Below are 19,855 nucleotides of genomic sequence, written 5' to 3'. Positions count from 1 at the left end.
AAACCCTGCCTCACAAATGTGAGTCAAGGGCTCTACCACCAAGCTACATACCCAACTCCAAGGATTTAACATTTCTAAATAATAACAAAATAAATAACAAAGGTTATTGCCCATCTTTCTAAGATTTTGTTTTTGCTTTGTTTTCTTTTGAGGTAGTGCAAATTGAATGCAGAGGCACTCGACGACTCAGTTATATTCCCAATCCTTCTTATTTTTAATTTTGAGACAGGGTCTCGCTAAGTTGCCAAGTCTGGCCTTGAATTTACACTCTTCCTGCCTCAGCTTCCTGAGTAGCTGGGATTATAGGTGTATGCCATCGTGCCCAACATTGTAAGGTCTTTTCAATAAACTTTAGAATATACAAATAAGCATGATGATATAATATTTTGCAGTCATGACAAACTAAGATTATTTAAACCTTTTAAAATTAAAATAATCTGGAACTTCTATTGGCACAATTATGTTAAAGTAAGAGGTAAGTTTCCTCCAATATATTTGATAATGTGAACACACAGCAATGTGTAGCACAGGTATATCTAAGGAATCTAATGCTGTTCACACAGCCCTGTCCTTTATTTCCTGGGTCTCAAATTAGATCTTACCTTGCATTGAAAATCAGATCCTTCATATTTCATACATCCTGAAGCTAATGTGGTTTCCCCCTGATCATCTTCTTCTATGATGGCAAAGCAATGACCATTAGTTCTAAAAGAGAAAACAAAAAACAAAACAAAAAAAAAAGATTGAACTCCACATCAGAAAATCCTAATGAAATCTGAGTTTGAATGTGAAGAGGTACTCATAGCCTTCAGTATTCTGTATCTGAATTGGGATTATATTCACATGTGATTTATTAGCAAAACTAAATAGATTTTAAGACAAAAGAAAGTTATGTCTGAACTATAATTTAAAGGGTAAATGAGAACCCTTGTCAAGCAGAAAAGGATTTCTATTAAACAAGTACTCCAAATGTGCACCGTTACGTAACTTCTTTTTGCTCATTAGACAAGTGATCACAGAAACCTGATTAATAAAATTCTATACAAGTCTTAATCTTTCAAATATATACTGAAAACATCTCTTCTCAATAACAAAGAAAAGTGTATTTAGGAAGAACAGATGGATAAAGATTCTGAAAGGCTTTTTTTTTTTAACTAAATGTGATAGGAAAACAAGAATAATTTTTTATTTTATTTTTTTGCGGTGCTGGGGATTGAACCCAGGGCCTTGTGTTTGCAAGGCAAGCACTCTACCAACTGAGCTAAATCCCCAGTCCCAAGAATGTTTGAATAAATTTTGAAGAAATATTCAGAAATGTATTTCTATTTAATGAAATGTTTTCATTTTAGTATTAGTATTCCTTGGGTTTTCTTCTAATACAGTCAATTAGATTCTAATGGCTATAGAAGAAACTTCTAGAAGTTTTTTTTTAATATGTTCCTATTTATTGCTCAAAATCCAAAGGTATTGCTTCTATGTAAAAGAACTTTGCAGAATTCTTCATTTTCTATTAGGAGAAAATGTTATGTGTGGTGTAAAATTCTGCTAAAATAGATGATCCAGTTTTATTCTGGGTTACTAAGCCACTAACAAATTATTGCCCATTCTATCAGGGACGTACTATGGACATAAAGTTCAGCAAAAATCTATTTGTGAACATAGAATAGAGCATTCCCTTACAAACAAAATTCCGAAGAAGAAGTGGTCTACATGTGGATTATGGTGATTAAGTCAACTACCACTATAGAAGCGACAGCAAATCTAAAATGAACTATCATATCATTTCAGGATGTCATGAGTTAAGTTTTGTGTATTATATCTAGTCCATTTAAAGAGCATATAATTATTAGGGAAGTACAAAATATGACCTTAATATACCTTATTACTATGGAATAGGGAGATCATTAATAGACTAATGAGATAGATTTGTTCAGGAAAATTTTTTTTTGTCTAATAGGTCAATTCTTCAAAGTCCCCCCAAAAATATGAAACAGAATTATATGATTATATATAAACATGTTGAATAATTAACATAAAATTAAGTAAGAAAATGATATGGATTGGAAGTTCACAGTAAGAAAATAGTTAATTAGTTCAATATCATTCTTATATATCTGTAAAATATTTCAACCAATTAAGAAGCAGGAGGTTGTGGGTGAAATTATTTGGTTTCTTTTTGGTAATCTATTAAAAACAAAACAGCTTTCTACAATGAGTATCATTAACTTTCTAATAAAATAATTATTAATCACTTAATAGGAACAATGTTCCTATATTCATAATAATAAGACTTTTGGCTCTTTGGAAAGGTATCATATAGAAAGGAAAAAACTCAATTTTAACTATTCTTAAAATAGCACTAGTTGCACTTCTCCAAACTCTTAAGGACAGCACCAAATACTTACATGCATGTGTTATTAATGGCGTCATCTGGGCAGTGTCCTGAGCAATAGCACTTTAAAAAAGGCAAGGTATCCTCTGGTGCTAAGGTCACTCCATTTTCTGACTTCTTCTGGTCAGAGTCTGATTTCATCCCAGTGCCATGGAGCATACTGTCTAGATTCTGCCCTGCATTCAAATATGCACTTCTTAAGTCATTTCTGGAAAGCTGTTTTATTAGTTTTCAATAAGGAAAGTTTCTAAGCTTTTCTATGACAACAACTGGAACAAATATACTTTTTTGATTAAAAAATAAATTTCACTCATACAATTAACAGACATTTGTTAATAAACTTATGTACAGAATGTTCCGTGTCCTGTGGACTGTATGGAGATGACTATGTTACAAGTTTTGCACTAATCAAAGACAAACAAGAACAACACAGTACATATTCAACATGAATTGAATGACACAACAGAATTTAGTTTAAACTTGTTAAAAAAAAGGTACAAAATGGGGAGAAATTCAGGGAAGGCTAAGGTCATTTTCAATCACTAAAAAATAGACAAAGTATGGTTCTGCCCCTTCCCCCAACTTGTGATTAACTTAAAAAAAAAATGGTCTGTTATTTGTGCCTCTTTGTGAAAAAAGAGTTACTAAGCATCTTGCTGAGGACTCTATTTGCTTAAGTGAGAATGCATTACTGAATGAGTATTAATAGAAACAAATATCCAGAGAGAAAATACTTAAACAAAAAAGGAGGTAGAGGTCTGCATGCATACACACCACCAATTTCCTTTCAGAAACACTATAATATAATGGCAATGTTTCTGTTAATCCTATTTCACTTTCATATAAATTATGAAGCTAATGCCAGATATGTAATTTTGTTTATATTTCAACATTTATCTCTGGAAGATGAAGACTTTTTAAAAAACAATCACGAAATCAGGCATGGTGGTGCCTATAATCCCAGCAGCTCAGGAAGCTGAGACAGGAGGATTTTGAATTCAGTCAGCCTCAGCAACTTATCGAAGTCCTAAGCAACTCAGTGAGATCCTGTCTTTTAAAAAATACAGAAAGGGCTGGGGATGTGGCTCTGTGGCTAAGCATCCCTGGGTTCAATCCCCAGTACAAAACAAAACAAACCCAACCAATCATGATGCCATTATCACATCTAAAAAAAATTGACAGTAATTTGATTCTTGTTCAGTCCCCAAACAACCAGGCAGTGTTCAAGTTTTCAATTGTATTGAATGTTATAAACTGCTTAAAGTTTCCTTAAATCAGGATCCAAATAAGGTTCACAGTTCACACATCATAAGAGATTGTCTCCAAGTCTGTCTGTGTCTGTGTGTTTGTGTCTCTCTCTCTGTGCCTTGGATGAAGCCCTTGACCTTTTGCATGCAAAGCAGATTATCCACCACTAAGTTACACCCCTATCCCCCAGCTCCATGTCTCTTTTAATCTTCAAATTCCCTTTTTCTTTCCTTGAAGAAACTGGATCGTTTATCCTATAGTATATACCAGAGTCTAGATTTTCTACCTGTATCCTTCTTGCCCACAAAATAGGTTTCTGTAAGTGGTAATTAGATCAAAAGTTGTGCTATCCAGTATGATAGCCACTAGCCACACATGCTTCTGAGCACCTGAAATGTGGCTACTTTGTAAGCTGTGGAAAGGAGGGACACAAATGGATGCTTATCTCTATTTTCGAGATCTAGATTGATTAATTCAATGGGGGTAGTTAAAAAAAAAAAAAGGAGTATTCTATCATTTCTTCTTATTTATGACCTATAATACCTATATAATGAGAAGCTTTCCCTCATTTACTAATTAGGGTACTAGTGATACGGTTCCTGTAAGAAAGGCATGATAAGTGCTTAATTTTCCCCTCTACCAGTTTTCAAAGTTAATGAGTTCATTAGTATCCTTCAACAGTAAACAGTTCTTTTTTTTTTTTTTTTAAAGTGTCATTATAAACCCATGGATTTAAACCACCGCAATGACTATCCTTACTAATGCTCATTGTTCCATCTCTAGCCAATTCCAACTGGTCCCCATATCCTTTGGGGTTTCTGTTGGCCAAGATCCTCTAAAATCATCTCACATTTTCCTGACAGACTTAATATCAACAATTTCTCTAAGGAACCCTAGATTCTTCCACTGGAAAAAGATAATCAGAGGCCATAATCTTGTTACAGGTGCTTGTTTCTACTAGGTTGTCAATTGCTCTAAAAATATATGGCTAAAAAGGAATTCTACACCCCCTTGCCACTGGCCACTAACTGCATTCATTCGTTAGGTGAAAAATGAAGTAACTACAGTTTTAAGCCCTGGTGATTACAATGGTAAACAAACCAAAGTCCCTTTTCTGTTAGAGCTTATAGTCTTACAAGGATGGGCTGGGGTTGTGGCTCAGTGGTAGAGCGCTTGACTAGCATGTGTGAGGCACTGGGTTCAATTCTCAGCACCACATATAAATAGATGAATAAAATAAAGGTCCATCAACATCTAAAAAATTTTTAAAAAGACACATTGAGGATTCAATTAAAAAAACACAAGATAATATTTGGTACTATTTTAATATTTATTCATAGAAAGTGCTATGATATCAAATAAAGAGTCATTTTATAGCACGAGAAAAGAAATAAGAGTGATTCAGAATAAGGTCATTAAATCAAGGACCAGAGGAAGAAGCAAGGCAAAGTTCAGTGGTAAGAAGTCAGGAAGTCTCGGAATACCACATCTAGGCAAGATATTTAACTGTGTTTAATGCAAAGACACCAGATACAAATGGTGGAGGTACACTGTCAAGATATCACAATGGTCAGCTAACTTAGACTGGGAGTTTTCAATCGGAAAGGCATTTTCTAGCAACCAGATCTCCACACTAACAAGAAACGGGTTGCCAAAGCTATTCAGTCTTCATGAAAACCATCCTCCACTAAGTACATCTTAGATATGGCCATGAAACCAGGAATACTAGTGAAGACCAGAGACAAGAGGAATTTTCCCAGAAAACTAAACTAGAGGTTTTCAGATGGCCTAACAATCCTTAATCTATGTGCTACGGAGCAATGATTATTGAAGTTGTGTCCAAATTTTCCTTCCTCTGGAAGTTCATCTAGTATTTAGACCTATTTTATCTTCATCACTGCATACTAGGTACACTGGGCATCAATAATTTTTCTTTCAGTCTCACATTGCTGGACCATGAAGAGCACATCTGGATCTGAAGAACCATGGCCCAGAAGTCCTGTGTTAATGGCTGAGTGCACTAAGTGGGTAATACTCTAGCATATATCCTGTTGAGGAGGAACTGAATATTTCATACCAACATAAGTATTTTTTAGTATATGCTATAAAGCTATGTATGATAGATTGAAAACTTCCAGTCTAAGTTAGCTATATGCTGATAGATACACAAATCTGGTGTCCTGAAACAGAACTATCAGTTATTCTTCTCCCTTTTAAAAAAAGTTGTTCTAATTAGTTATACATGACAGAACACATTTTGATACATCATACATAAATGGAGTAAAACTCATTCTTCTGGTTGTACATGATGTAGAGTTATATAGGTCATATAATTATATATGCACATAGGGTAATAATGTCCAATTCATTCCACTATCATTCCTACCCCCATATCCCCTCCCCTATTTTCAACCTCCTCTGTCTAATCCAAAGTACCTCAATTCTTCCCTAATCACCCCCTTATTGTGAATTTGTATCTGCATATCAGAGAAAACATTCTACCTTTGGTTCTGTGGGATTAGTCTATTTCACTTAGCATGACATTCCCCAGCTCCATCTGTTTACTGACAAATGCCATAATTTCATTCTTTAAGGCTGAATAATATTCATATTATATATTATACACACACATATTGAAATTTCTTTTTTTTTTGCGGTGTTGGGGATTGAACCCAGGGCCTTGTGCTTGCAAGGCAAGCACTCTACCACCTGAGCTATCTCCCCAGCCCTCGAAATTTCTTTATCCATTCATCTGTTGAAGGGCACTAGGTTGATTCCATAGCTTAGCTATTGTGAACTGAGCTGCTATAAACACTGATGTCACTGAATCACTGTGTATGCTGATTTTAAGTCTTTGGGGTATAAACCAAAGAGTGGGATGACTGGGTCAAATGGTGGTTCCATTCCAGGTTCACTGAGGAATCTCCATACTGCTTTCCCTATGTAGTGGTTGCACCACCAGCAATGTATGAGTGTACCTTTTTCCCCACATCCTCTCCAACATTTATTATTGCTTGTATTCTTGATCACTGCCATTTGACTGGAATGAGATGAAATCTCAGTGTAGTTTTGATTTGCATTTCTCTAATTGCTGGAGGTGTTCAACATTTTTCCATGTATTTGTTCATCAATTGTATTTTTTCTTCTGTGAAGTGTCTGCTCAGTTCCTTAGCCCATTTATTGATTGGGTCACTTATTTTTTTTGGCATTGAGTTTTTTGAGTTTATATATCCTGGAGATTAATGCTCTATCTGAGGTGCGTGTGGTAGAGATTTCTCCCATTTTGTAGACTCTCTCTTCATAATGTTATTTCCTCTGCTGTGAAGAAAGTATTTTAGTTTGAATCCATCCATTTATTGATTCTTTATTTTACTTTTTGTACTTTAGGAGTCTTAAGGAAATCAGTTCCTAAGCTGACATGCTGAAAATCTGGGCCTCTTCTATCAGGCACAGGGGTTCTGTTCTAGTGCCTAAGTTCTTGATCAACTTTGAGTTAAGTTTTGCATAGGGTGAGAGACAGGGGTTTAATTTCATTTTGCTACATATGGATTTTCAGTTTTCCTAGCACCATTTGTTGAAGAGGCTATCTTTTCTCCAATGTATATTTTTGGCACCTTGTCTGGTGTCGGATAACTGTATTTATGTGGGTTTGTCTCCATGTCTTCTATTCTGCGCCACTGGTTTACATATCTGTTTTGATGCCAATACCATGCCATTTTTGTTACTATGGTTCTGTATAAGTTAAGGTCTGATATTGTGAGGCCTCCTTCAGTTTTCTTGCTAAGGATTGCTTTGGTTATCCTGGGTCTCTTATTTTTCCAAATGAATTTCATGATTACTTTTTCTATTTCTATGAAGAATGTCACTGGGATTAAATTTGCATTAAATTCGTATAACGCTTTTAGTAGTATGGCCATTTTGATAATGTTAATTCTGCCTGGAATCCAAAAGCATGGGAGATCTTTCAGTCTTCTTCCATTTCTTTCTTTAGTGTTCTGTAGTTTTCATTGTAGAGGTCTTTCACCTCTTGTTAGATTGATTCCCAAATATTTTATTTTTTGAGAAAATTGTGAATGGGTAGTTTTCCTAATTTCTCTTTCAGTGGATTCACCACTGATGTATAGGAAGGCATTTGATTTATGGGTGTTAGTTTTATATCCTGTTACTTAGCCGAATTCATTTATTAGTTTTCTGGTGGAATTTTTTGGATCTTCTAAATACAGAATCATGTCATTTGTGAACAGTGATAGTTTGAGTTCTTTTCCTATTTGTATCCCTTTAATTTCTTTCTTCTGGCTGGAGTTTTCAAGGACAATGCTGAATAAATGTGGTAAAAGAGGGCATCCTTGTTCCAGTTTCTTAGAGGTAATGCTTTCAATTTTTCTCCACTTAGAATGATGTTGGCCTCAAGTTTAGCATATACAGTTATTCTCCTTTTTATCTTGTTGGCAAGATGTGTACGTTCACACATCCATTTTTTGGTTGAAATGTCTGCTCCTCCCTCCATGTGATTCAAGGAATCATAGCTCTACTCTCAGCATGAATCTAACTGTTGCTTTAATCTAACAATTTCAGTTCTATTCCCCTTGCCAGTCTTGTTTATACCACAGCATATAATTAATTCTGGTCACTTAGATTAGAAAAATGTCTATTGAGGGAAAGGAGAAAAGTTCCTGGGAAAAGATTGCTTTACCACTTTAAGAAACAGGAAGGAATACCCATCCCTCTTCTTTACTGAACACCAGTGAACTCTTCCTTGCCACATCTGCATGTGATACCTGTTCCTCAGAAGCCACACTGAGGCTGTCAAAAGAGTTAACCTGTGGCTAAACTGAGATGTGGTGGACAGCACAAGTGAAATGGAGATTAAACATGGGTCTTGATGAGCCACAGAATTAGCTAACTACAATTTACCTATCTTCAGACTTTTTGATACATGCAGATACATTTTCTTTATTGTTTAAGCACATTTATTTATTTACTTACTTATTATTCATAGCTAAAAACAACCTGACAGATGGGATTAAATCTGTCCCAGACCCTTTTAGTTGTCCAAACTACATCTATTTTCCCCTTCTCCCTTTTTCCTAATTAACCAAACTGATTTTGCTCAGTAGGGGACAGGGGACAATATGTCCAGCCTAAGGCAATGAATATAGATTAATCTAAGCTAACTATGACAATCCTGTTAACCTTGTTTTCCAGTATTTCTTGGAACTAGGAAAGATCAACCATCTTAGTTTGAGATAAAATCTACTGGCAAGGGGTATTTTAACTTTCCTGATATTATAAGGTCCCAATCTAAGGTAGGAGCTGACCCTTTCCCCAGTTTTTTGCCTCAAATGTAGATAAGAGCAGCCATTTCTTAGTCATGAGGGAAATGCCAAGAAAATTAGAGATGTCAACCTCAACACTACTCAGTTACTGACCAAATACCAGCAAATACTTATCACTTATTTTAAATATAAATCCTACTTGTTAACATTATTGTTAGTTGGGTAATCAGTTACTGAACACTAAAATTCATTTCTAAAATTTCTGACCAAGTTCTCTGCCCCCACCAAAAAGACTCAAGTATTTATCAGCTGATTCATTTTTCTATTCAAACACAAATAACTATGAATGTAAAACACTTAAATATATATATCATATCATTTGATACTCAAAACATCCTGTTTCTATCTAGGATAAGTGTTATTATTTTTTATTTTATCACACGGAAATGAAGGTCGAGAGAAATTTATTTTTCTGAGACACAACTTAAAGATAAAGCCAGAGTTAAAGTAAAAAGTTCTTCAATGAATCCTGTAATTCTTCTTAGTATTCTCTAATCGAGCAAAAATTTTTTGTGTGTTATCATGTGAAGCAACTATCAAGGTAATTCAGAAAGAAAATGGTTAAAAATGTTGTTCTTTATCAGAGAAATCTTACCCCCCTACACCGCCCATCCTAACCTCTTTCTCTTGGTTGTAAGGATTGAACCCAGGAGTGTTCTAAAACTGAGCTACACTCCTAGCCCTCATTTTTTATTTTGAGACAGGGTCTTGCTAAGTTGCCCTGGCTAGCTTCACAAGTAGCTGGGATTACAGGTATGTACCATGGTGTCCATTTAGAAACATGATTCTTGCTTATACCTGATAACTAATTACCAAGTTATTCCATCCAATAAAAGTTTACTACAGAATAACTTGAACTGGGATGAGGAATAAGAATTTTATACCTTTTTGTACATACATGAGCTAAGCAGATTTAAAACTCTTTGTATCAAAATGGAATTTACCTTAGAAATGAGGCAGTAAACATTAATGATACTATTAACTCCTCATCTTTAAACTATGATAGCTTTGGTTGATACCAATCAACAAGGCATATATAATAGATGTTAAAATAAAGGTGGTGTATCAAAGTGGCTTTTGTAAGAGGGCTCTGTATTCTGAGCATGGAAATAATGAGGCTATTGTTATACCTAAGGCAAAATACAAAGAAGTTACAGGTTTCATTCTGTGCTTTAAAACAAAAGTAGAAAAAACTGTATCTTGTTAACAATGTTCTTGCGGGCAGATGAGGACCCATGTCCTCATGAACAAAACATTATGAAAGCGCAATCTGTGAAGTCAAAACCTTAAGAAAATGAAGATGTCAGTAGGTTTTATCTAAAATCCTTTTGTAAAGCATTACCATCTCTACAGTTTAAAATATAACCCTAATTAAAGCATTCAGGAAAAAGCTTTTGTGCAAATACAGTCCATTTAATCCTAAGTCATTATAATAACTTCCTGTTTGGGAGTTCTAAGCTGCGAACACATAGTAGTAAAATCACAACACTGCTCATAAATAAACTTTCAGGACTCTATGAAGAAATTTTAGTATTTAGCATAGGCAAATGCCATTTTTATTTCTGAAGGTTTTTAGTGAAAATGATTTTTAAAATTATTTACGTTTATACCTTATTGCATTTTAAGGAAGATGGGATTTTTAACAGTCTTGATTATCTATCACCCTGTGTTTTAGATTCTAAGTTATATGCTTCATATACTTTATCTCATTTGAAACTCATAAGACTTGATGTATGTCATAACGCCTAAGTTATGGATAAGAAAATAGGTTGAGATTTTTAAAATATTTGGAAAGCCTTCTATCATAATCAAGTTCAAAAAAATCATTTGGATGGATTTGTTCTTTGCCTCTTAAAAGCTATGCTGGCATGATGGGCTTAGCTAATCAGAAAGGGACATGAACTAAAAGAACAGATGAAAGAATTAAGTGCTTTTTAAGTCAGAAATGATTTACTTTTTAAATGGGAAATAAAGATCAATTTACCTTGAACATGAGAAATGATGAACAGATAGGTTCCTAATAATCTGATGTAAATATATAGCCGAGTCATTGTTCAGTTTTAATGCTTTCTGTTACACTGTCACCTTGAATAATTGATCCTGTTATTTCGCTAATGCAAATGCCTTTACTCAATGAGATTTCTTGTAGAATGCCACAACCACTTGACAATGACTCCACCTCCTACTGCTTTTTCCTGACTCCTGAAAAACAAAAATATTAACAAGGCAATTAATATAATTGAATTTGAAAAGTTTTCCAAACTAAGAGAGGAAAACAAATATCCAAACCATACCTTTAAATGGTAAAATACATTTTAAAAGATTAAAGTTATCCTTGTTTAAAAAAATACAGGCACACATAAAAAACAAACACTATAATTCTAAGCTTAAATAATTTAGCAACAGTTTACAATTTCTCCTGGCCACAGATCAGCCATATGTAAAACGAGAGAAATGATTTCAACAAACTGTGGCAGTGTCATGCACCTGTAGTCCCAGCCATTTGGGATGCTGAAGCAGGAGAACTGCTTGAGTTCAGGAATTTGAGGTGTACCTGGAAAATATAGCAAGACTCCAGTTCTAAAGAGAAAGAAAAAACTCTCAATAGTCTATTCTGGTAACTCCAAAGTAATTAAGTTATTTTATTACTACCAAGAAAATTTCTAAACATATTAAGAATAAACTAGAAAACATCAAATTAAAAGTATAAGATATTCATTAATATTCATTCAAATCCTGTGGACAGAATAAAACCACTTTGAATCTTTTTAGTAATTTATTCCATAGATAGAAAAGAAAGCATTTCTCTGATAAGTGGATGATGATACATATGGGATGGGGGAAGGGGGTGATAAGGCAAGAAGGGAGGGCGGATAGATTATGTAGAGGAAAATGAGGAGTGGGGAGGGGCAGGGGGTAAGGAAAGATAGTAGAATGAGACAAATATCATTACCCTATGTACACGCATGATTACACAAAGGTGTGACTCTACTTTGCATACAGCCAGAGAAATGAAAGTTGTACCCCATTTGTGTACAATGAATCAAAATAATAATAATAAAAAAAAATAAAGCCTGCCTAGAAAATTACACATTTAAATAAGCAACATGCTTCATTATCAAATGTATCTAAAATAAAATCATTTTTCTAAAACACTGCAAATCTGACTTGATTAGGATAAACTAAAGCTTTTAATAGGGAAAATATGAGACAGAACCTTTCCGGTTAAGGTCTGGTTATTATTAATATACACAGTGAACTCTTAAAGACCTTAAAATAAAATATTTAAATAAGTAACAGGGGGCTGGGGCTGTAGCTCAGTGGTAGAGCACTTGCCTTGTATGTGTGAGGCACTGGGTTCGATCTTTACCACATAAAAATAAACAAAGATATTGTTAAAAATTCTTATGAAAAAGTAGGTAAAAGGAAAAATGGCTTGTCTGCACCATGATAATGATAAATATAATTCTATTTTTTGCCCATTCTATTGGTTCAGGCAGTTTGGCTTTATGACCTGAGCCCGAACTATTTCTTAGTGAAAAAGTTTTGCTGATGTATGACACAATTAGTCCAGGTGTGATTTCTACCAAAACAACTTGAGCATGCTGTTATCTACTTAAAAATTTATCACTGTAATTAGTTCTCCAAAGGTATTTACAGGGCTGGGGAGATAGCTCAGTTGGTAGAGTGCTTGCCTCGCATGCATAAGGCCCTGGGTTCAATCCCCAGCGGGGGGGGGGGGGGGGGGGGTATTTACAGTATTGAGGCAAATAAGGTTCACAGAGAGGTATCATTTACAAGTGAAATTTATATGTGGCTTAGTTCTAAAATCTTAGTAATTTCTTACTTCTCTACTATAAAAGTAAATTGTTTCCCATCACATAATGCTGAGAGATTAAGATGTAAAGTCTAAAATAACTACAGAATAATGTTTGTAATGTGACTAACAGCATGTTTATGGAAAACTTACCTCTTGATATTTCAAATGTGATGTTTGTTCCAGGTTTCAAAAAAGTTTCCAGTATGTTTCCAACCCTAATCTTTCTCCTACATACTTCCACCAAGAGCACTCCACCTATCTAAATCAAACTCATTATCTTTCCTTCTTGTTCCTCCAGCTCTATTTGGTATCATAGTTAAAAGAGGCACCTTCCCTCCTTCTCTTCTGTCACCATGAGAAAAATCCTGTACTTTTACTTACTTATTCATCCATTCACTTATTCACTAACATCTGCTACATACATAGTACAGACCAATCAATGTAAAGTACTAGGAATACAAATATTAGCATGTCAGTGTCTGCTTCAAGGAGATCCTAGTCATGGGCAGGACAGTGACTGCTATGACTTGTTACATCTTTAAGTGTCACTGTGTCTTCACCAGTTTATTTAAAGTCAATATGTGGCTTGGTTCACTAGAGCTAGCTCCTACAGAGCTGTCTCTGAGACTCTTAAGTACTTGCCACACAGTCCCTTTCAGATAAAAGGGTCTGTGTGCAATTCATTCCACATAAATGTCTCTGAACCTGTTGCCCTGACACTAGTTCAAATCTTGGATATGCCTTAAATAACTAACCTAACCTCTCTGATGGGTTTCTTCATCTTTATAACCAAAATGATATTTACTAGGACACAGTTATTTTAAGAAATGAAGGACAGAATAGCTTATACGTATTCACCACTATGTGTCAGCACCATTATAAATGTTTTGCTAATGTTAACTTATGGAATCATCACAACTACCTTGTAAGAAAGGTAAAATTATTTTTTAACTTTACAGATAAGGAAACAGGCAAGTAGATTTTGAGAAATTTATAAAGATCACACAGACAGGATTAAAATTCAAAAGAGATCTGATTACACACTCTACATATTAAATGCTACCCTGTATTGGCACTTCTCTACTGGATATTTAATGTATACAATATAAAATGTATAATATAAACTATTTAGGGTTACATGGTACAAAGCAGGTACTCAATAAAAGTTCCCTACTCTGAAATGTGTTAGTGACATACTTCCCGATCCACTATAAGGACACACCTGTGCTATCCATGTCAATCCCATCTCTGAGAAATTTTAATAGACTGAAACACCTCTGATAACTTGTATGGAGAACAGTCACTAAATCTAAGATAACTACGAGTTCAACACACATCTGCACTTAACAATTGCTAAGATATGAATGCAATCCTACCAAGCATCTGTAGAAATATACTGTTAAAATCATGAGAGTAACCACCTTATTTTATTCTATTTGATCAGGTCTCTACAGAAAAGAAGAACAAAGGACATAGAAACTACTCATTTGAGATACAACTGAAAGAATCAGGAATTCTTAGAGTATAAAAGGAAAAAAGTTTGCACACACCATTGTCAAAGCCACAAGGGACATAACAGAAAAGAAAATGACACTAATTAAATCATTGATTAGATCCCTTCCAATGCTAATGTCCTTTGTAAATAGAGTTCTTACACTGAATATTTTTTATTTAATCAGTTATACATGGCAGTAGAATGCATTTTGATACATCATACATAAATGGAGTATAACTTCTCATCCAGTTGAACTTGATGTAGAGTTACACAGGTCATGTAATCATATATGCACATAGGGTAATAATGTCCAACTCATTCTATTATCATTCCTGTCCCCATGCCCCCTTCCCCTATTTTCACTCCCCTCTAATTCAATGTACCTCTATTCTTCCCTAACCACCCCCTTATTGTGAATTAGCATCCGTATGTCAAGAGAAAACATTCAACCTTTGATTCTTTAGTATTGGTCCATTTCACTTAGCAAGCTATTCTCCAGCTCCATCCATTTACTGGCAAATGCAAAAATTTCATTTTTTTTTTCAGGCTGAGTAATATTCAACTAGACACAGATACATACACACACACACACACACACACACACACACACACACACACAAAATCAATCACGGTTTCTTTATCCATTCATCTGTTGAAGGGCACTAGGTTGATTCCATTAGCTATTGTGAACTGAGCTGCTATAAACACTGATGTCACTGAATCACTGTGTATGCTGATTTTAAGTCTTTGGGGTATAAACCAAAGAGTGGGATGACTGGGTCAAATGGTGGTTCCATTCCAGGTTCTCTGAGGAATCTCCACACTGTTTTCCCTATGTAGTGGTTACACCACCAGCAATGTATGAGTGTACCTTTTTCCCCACATCCTCTCCAACATTGTTTATTATTGCTTGTATTCTTGATCATTGCCATTTGACTGGAATGAGATGAAATCTCAGTGTAGTTTTGATTTGCATTTCTCTAATTGCTGGAGGTGTTCAACATTTTTCCATGTATTTGTTCATCAATTGTATTTTTTCTTCTGTGAAGTGTCTGCTCAGTTCCTTAGCCCATTTATTGATTGGGTCACTTTTTTTTTGGCTTTAAGTTTTTTGAGTTCTGTATATGTCCTGGAGATTAATGCTCTATCTGAGATGCATGTCATTAAAGATTTTCTTCCATTCCGTACTGCCAATGAATATTAATTTATTTTCTATTTATGAAGTCCCTGTTTTATGCATGATTCTATATTATAGATAGCAAGAATACAGTGATGACAGCAAAATGGAGCAGGCTTCATAAATTTCATAGCCATTAAGCAAGTTAATAAAGACATTCTGGCAGAACAAGAAAATAGAAACGAAATATACTCATAATTTGGGGTAAGTACAAAAAAGTTAAAGTGCCAAGTCCTAGAGGGTCCTGATTTACTCTTGATGGAGGGACCAATGCTAAGAAATAACACTGAAGTTACAATCTGAAGAATAAGAAGTTATTTAGCCAAGTAAAGAATTGGCGGTAAGAGAATTGTAGGCACAGAGAATAGCCTGTGGAAAGATTTTGAGGAAGAGAAAAGCAAAGAGAAAACAGTTTCCAAAAGGTTGAGAATAAGGTATAGTGTGGTAAGAGATGAAGTAGAAGAAACAGAAAAGACAAGAACCAGGTCAAGAACCTATGAAAGATTTGAGATTTGAACTTAAGTGGGACAGAAGACAATCATCTGACTTCTACGTAATGAACTAGAAAGGGCATGAGTAAAAGCAAAAAGATGGGTGAGAAGAATATTGTAGAAAATTTAAGACAGTAACAGTAGTGGTTAGGATTATGGTGGTGGAAGTATAGTAGATGGGCTCACAAAAACTTCAAAAATAGACTCGATAGTGCTTGGTAATGGATTAGATGTTGGGGTCAGGAAAAGGGAAGGGGGTCAAAGAATATTCCCACATTTTTAGCACGAGTAATTAGTGAAATGAAAAATAAATGGATTCTGAAAGGAGTGAAGCGAAGAAATCAAGAGCTCAGATGTAGACATGGCCATTACCCAAAGGCAATGTCTAATGGGCATTCAGTTATGAAGTTTAAAAGAAACATCTTGAGGTTGAAGATATGAACCCATTATCTTATAACATAGATATTCGAATTTAAGGCTCTGGATGAGATGGCTTTCTAAGAGAAGGCCCAGAACATCATTCATTTTAAAATTCCATTAAAAACAACTTTAACATGACAGGTTTATGTGACGACATTCACTGATATTTAAAGTTTGTGGTCGTGAACCACTGAGTACAAAAGTAATGTAGTAGTATATACTACGACAGCTACAATATAAAATACCATTTGAATGATTCTTTTAAAAAAAGAATCAAAAGCATAGTATGAGCCTGGTGTGGCTAGCACATACCCGCAATCCCAGCACTCAGGAGGCTGAAGCAGGAGGACTGCAAGTTTGAGGCCAGCCTCAGCAATTTAGCAAGACCCTAACTCAAAATAAAAAATAAAAAGGACAAGGGATGTAGCTCAGTGGTAAAGCACCCCTGGGTTCAATAAGGAAGGAAGCAATGAAGGAAGGGAGGAAGAAAGGAAATTGTGGTGGTGATCCACAAGATTTCCATAAAAGCTTTGACTCACCCTTCAAAAGGTAGAGTCTAATTTTCTCCCTTGAATGTAGGTTAGACTTAGTAACTCACTTCTAATAAAATAAGATGCAAACAACAATGCATAATATCTGCGATTCAGTCATAAAGGGCACTTCAGCTTCTGTCTTGCTCTCTTCATTCACTTGAGGGAAGCCAGCCATCATAAGGGCACTCAAGCAAGCCATACAGGGAGATTCAAATGGCAAGGTAAGTCCATGTGGCAAACAAGGTCTCCCATCAACAGCCATTGGGGTGAGCCATGTGGGACTTGGATCCTCCAGCACCAGGGGAGTTTATAGGTGACTGCAGTTTTAGAGATACCTAACCCACAATTTCATGAGGACACGAAGTTACTACCCTTGCCATGGTAGGTTCTTTATTTGCCACCCACTTTTTTTTTTTAATTGGTACTTTTTTTTGTTTTGTTTTGTTGGTCCCACAGATTGAACCCAGGGGCACACAACCACTAAGCCACATTCCCAGTCCGTTGTATTTTATTTAGAGACAGGGTCTTGCCGAATTGCTTAGGGTCTCATTAAATTGCTGAGGCTAACTTTGAACTCAAGATCCTCCTGCCTCAGCCTCCAGAGTCTCTGGGATTACTGGCATCTGCCACCATGCCCAGCCCCAGGTGCATCTGGATACTCAAAAATATATGTTAGTTGTTTTAAGCTGCTGTTCAGGGGTTATTTGTTTGACATCAAAAAATAATATAAGCTCATGAGAAATTTGCCAAATTAATACAAGCCCAATCACTATGTTATTGCAGAGTCAACTAAGACAGAAGTCTGAAAAGGAGAATAATAATACAAGTATTAAGCAAGTCAAAATATCCAGAGAACTAACTAGATAAGGCAACTGATTTCTTTCAAGAACATAGCTAAGAGCATGTGGGGTTTTTTTTTATTGTTTTTCTGGGCTGTGTGTGTGTGTGTGTTTTGAACCAGGGGTGCTTACCACTGAGCCTCATCCCCAGTCCTTTTTAGTTTTTATTGTCTCACTAACTTGCTTATATAGCCTTGCTAAATTGCTGAGGTGGCTTTGAACTTTAGTGCTCCTCCTGCCTCAGCCTCCTGAGTTGTTGGGATTACAGCCACGCATCACTGTGCCTGGCTTGAAAGCATGATCTTTAAAATTATCTCAACAAGACCTATTTTGGGGAGAAAAACTCTGCCCTTAGTTCTATACTATATATACAGTGCTATATTTGTACCTTTAAAGTATGGATTCCATTAAAATGACATCAGTTTTATGATCTAGGTAAAGGTACTTTTTTAATACAATATCCTGGGGAATAATTTTAAAGAGATCAAATATGATGTCAGTCTGCTTGGTGTCAAATATCAGCTCTAGTATATACTTACTGTGTGACTTTGGGAAGTTACTTAAGCTACTATGTAGGTTTGAGTATCTTTAACCACAAAATGGAAATAATATTACTAACCTAGATGAGTTAGTGCATTATATCTCAGTACTAAGCATTCAATAAATAATAGATGTCAGTTATTATTGTGATTACTGAAGATTTCCCCTTTATTTGTCCCATCTTATTATTTTTATCATAAGGCAGCAAAATATTAACCTAATATTTCAACCATTCTTTACATCGAATATTTGGTAAGTCTAACATTTGACAATGTTTTTAAATTCCTAGAATAATTCGTCGGAATTTTATACCAAATTTAAAATATCTAATCTTGAAATGTCAAGAACAAGGACATAGACGCTTAAAACACTGCATGATTAAAATTGTAAAATGATGTTAGCATTTAAAAGCTATTAAATGGTTAAACCAAATATGCATCTACATAAATTTCCTTCGATGTAACCAGAGACTGGTGCAATTTCTCCTTTAGGAAAATAACATGAAGACAAAATTACAATAAAATATAAATAATTTCTTTGTAAATAAAAAGTCAGGGCTGAGGATATAGCTCAGTGGTACAGTGCTTGCTTAGAGTGGTTTAGGTCCTGGGATCAATCCCTAAAAAATATAAAAAAGAAAGGAAAAAGATGCTCTTTTTAAAAGCTTAACAAACACAAAATGAAGACTGAATAGTTTGATCAGAACGAGAGAGAAAAGAAAACCCAAAACAAAACAGGAAAAGGCTGATGTCAGCTGAAAAAACAGACTAAAATCATTCTTTCCTCTTCCCGTTAAGCCCCCCACCCTTAATTTTTACTTTCTGGTAGAAAGGTTTGGGAATTTCCAACAAGCTGGCCAGCTGCCAATTCCATAAAGTAGCAAGGAGAAAACTCCCCTTTCCAGGGGTCCCTCCCCCAGGCAGCTCCAGGCGCCGGGTCTGACAAGCTTTCTGAGAAGGAATAGGCTCACTGCAGACTTTCTGGCTCCACAGCCATTGTTTGCATGGCTGCTCAGCTCCTTATCCAGAGCCTGGATTAGCATAAGAATATCTCTTTTCCCTTCACAAACAACTCAGCCATTCCTTCTCCACTTTCTAACCTCCTTCCCATCAATCCTTACCCTTGTATACACATGTACCCTGAGCAACTCTGGTTATTTCTATATCAATGAAAAAAGCAATCTCACCCAATTCTGAACATAAATACCCTAAAGAAAATACCTTGCTTGCCCAAAGAGTTGTAGGAATGTATCTGTGGCAATACTGCAGGAATCTTACAAACAAGCCTGTCTCAGCAGCGACCACCATGTGACCTATGGCTGGGGGTGAGGCTTTCATAAACAGATCTTTCAGAAAGCCTGACAATAACAGCAAGGAGAATCAACCACATAACTAAATTCTGACCAAAAATAGAGATGGGAAAGGTCTACTTTAGAAAGTCACTTTTACTTGCCATGTCTCCCTTACCTTAAGATGCTAATTTCATTACCACCTGAAATTACCTTCTCACTGGATTTCACTTTTCCTGATGCTGTTACTCATGCAAAATGAACAACCCATACAAC

At 35.4% G+C, this 19,855-nt stretch overlaps 1 protein-coding gene across 1 annotated transcript in view; it reads right to left on the bottom strand.

The window, feature by feature from the left end:
- Bmpr1a (bone morphogenetic protein receptor type 1A) overlaps positions 1-19,855 on the bottom strand; it is a 131,849-nt gene that overhangs the window by 28,917 nt on the left and 83,077 nt on the right. Inside the window, 3 exon segments of the mRNA XM_047552912.1 lie at positions 603-705; positions 2,406-2,568; positions 10,961-11,178. Of these exon segments, the coding sequence (XP_047408868.1) occupies positions 603-705; positions 2,406-2,568; positions 10,961-11,027 (333 nt within the window). The 5' untranslated portion in view covers positions 11,028-11,178.

Source organism: Sciurus carolinensis, chromosome 5 (genome assembly GCF_902686445.1).
Source record: "Sciurus carolinensis chromosome 5, mSciCar1.2, whole genome shotgun sequence".
NCBI lineage: Eukaryota > Metazoa > Chordata > Mammalia > Rodentia > Sciuridae > Sciurus > Sciurus carolinensis.
This window is presented reverse-complemented; position numbering and strand designations above follow the sequence as displayed.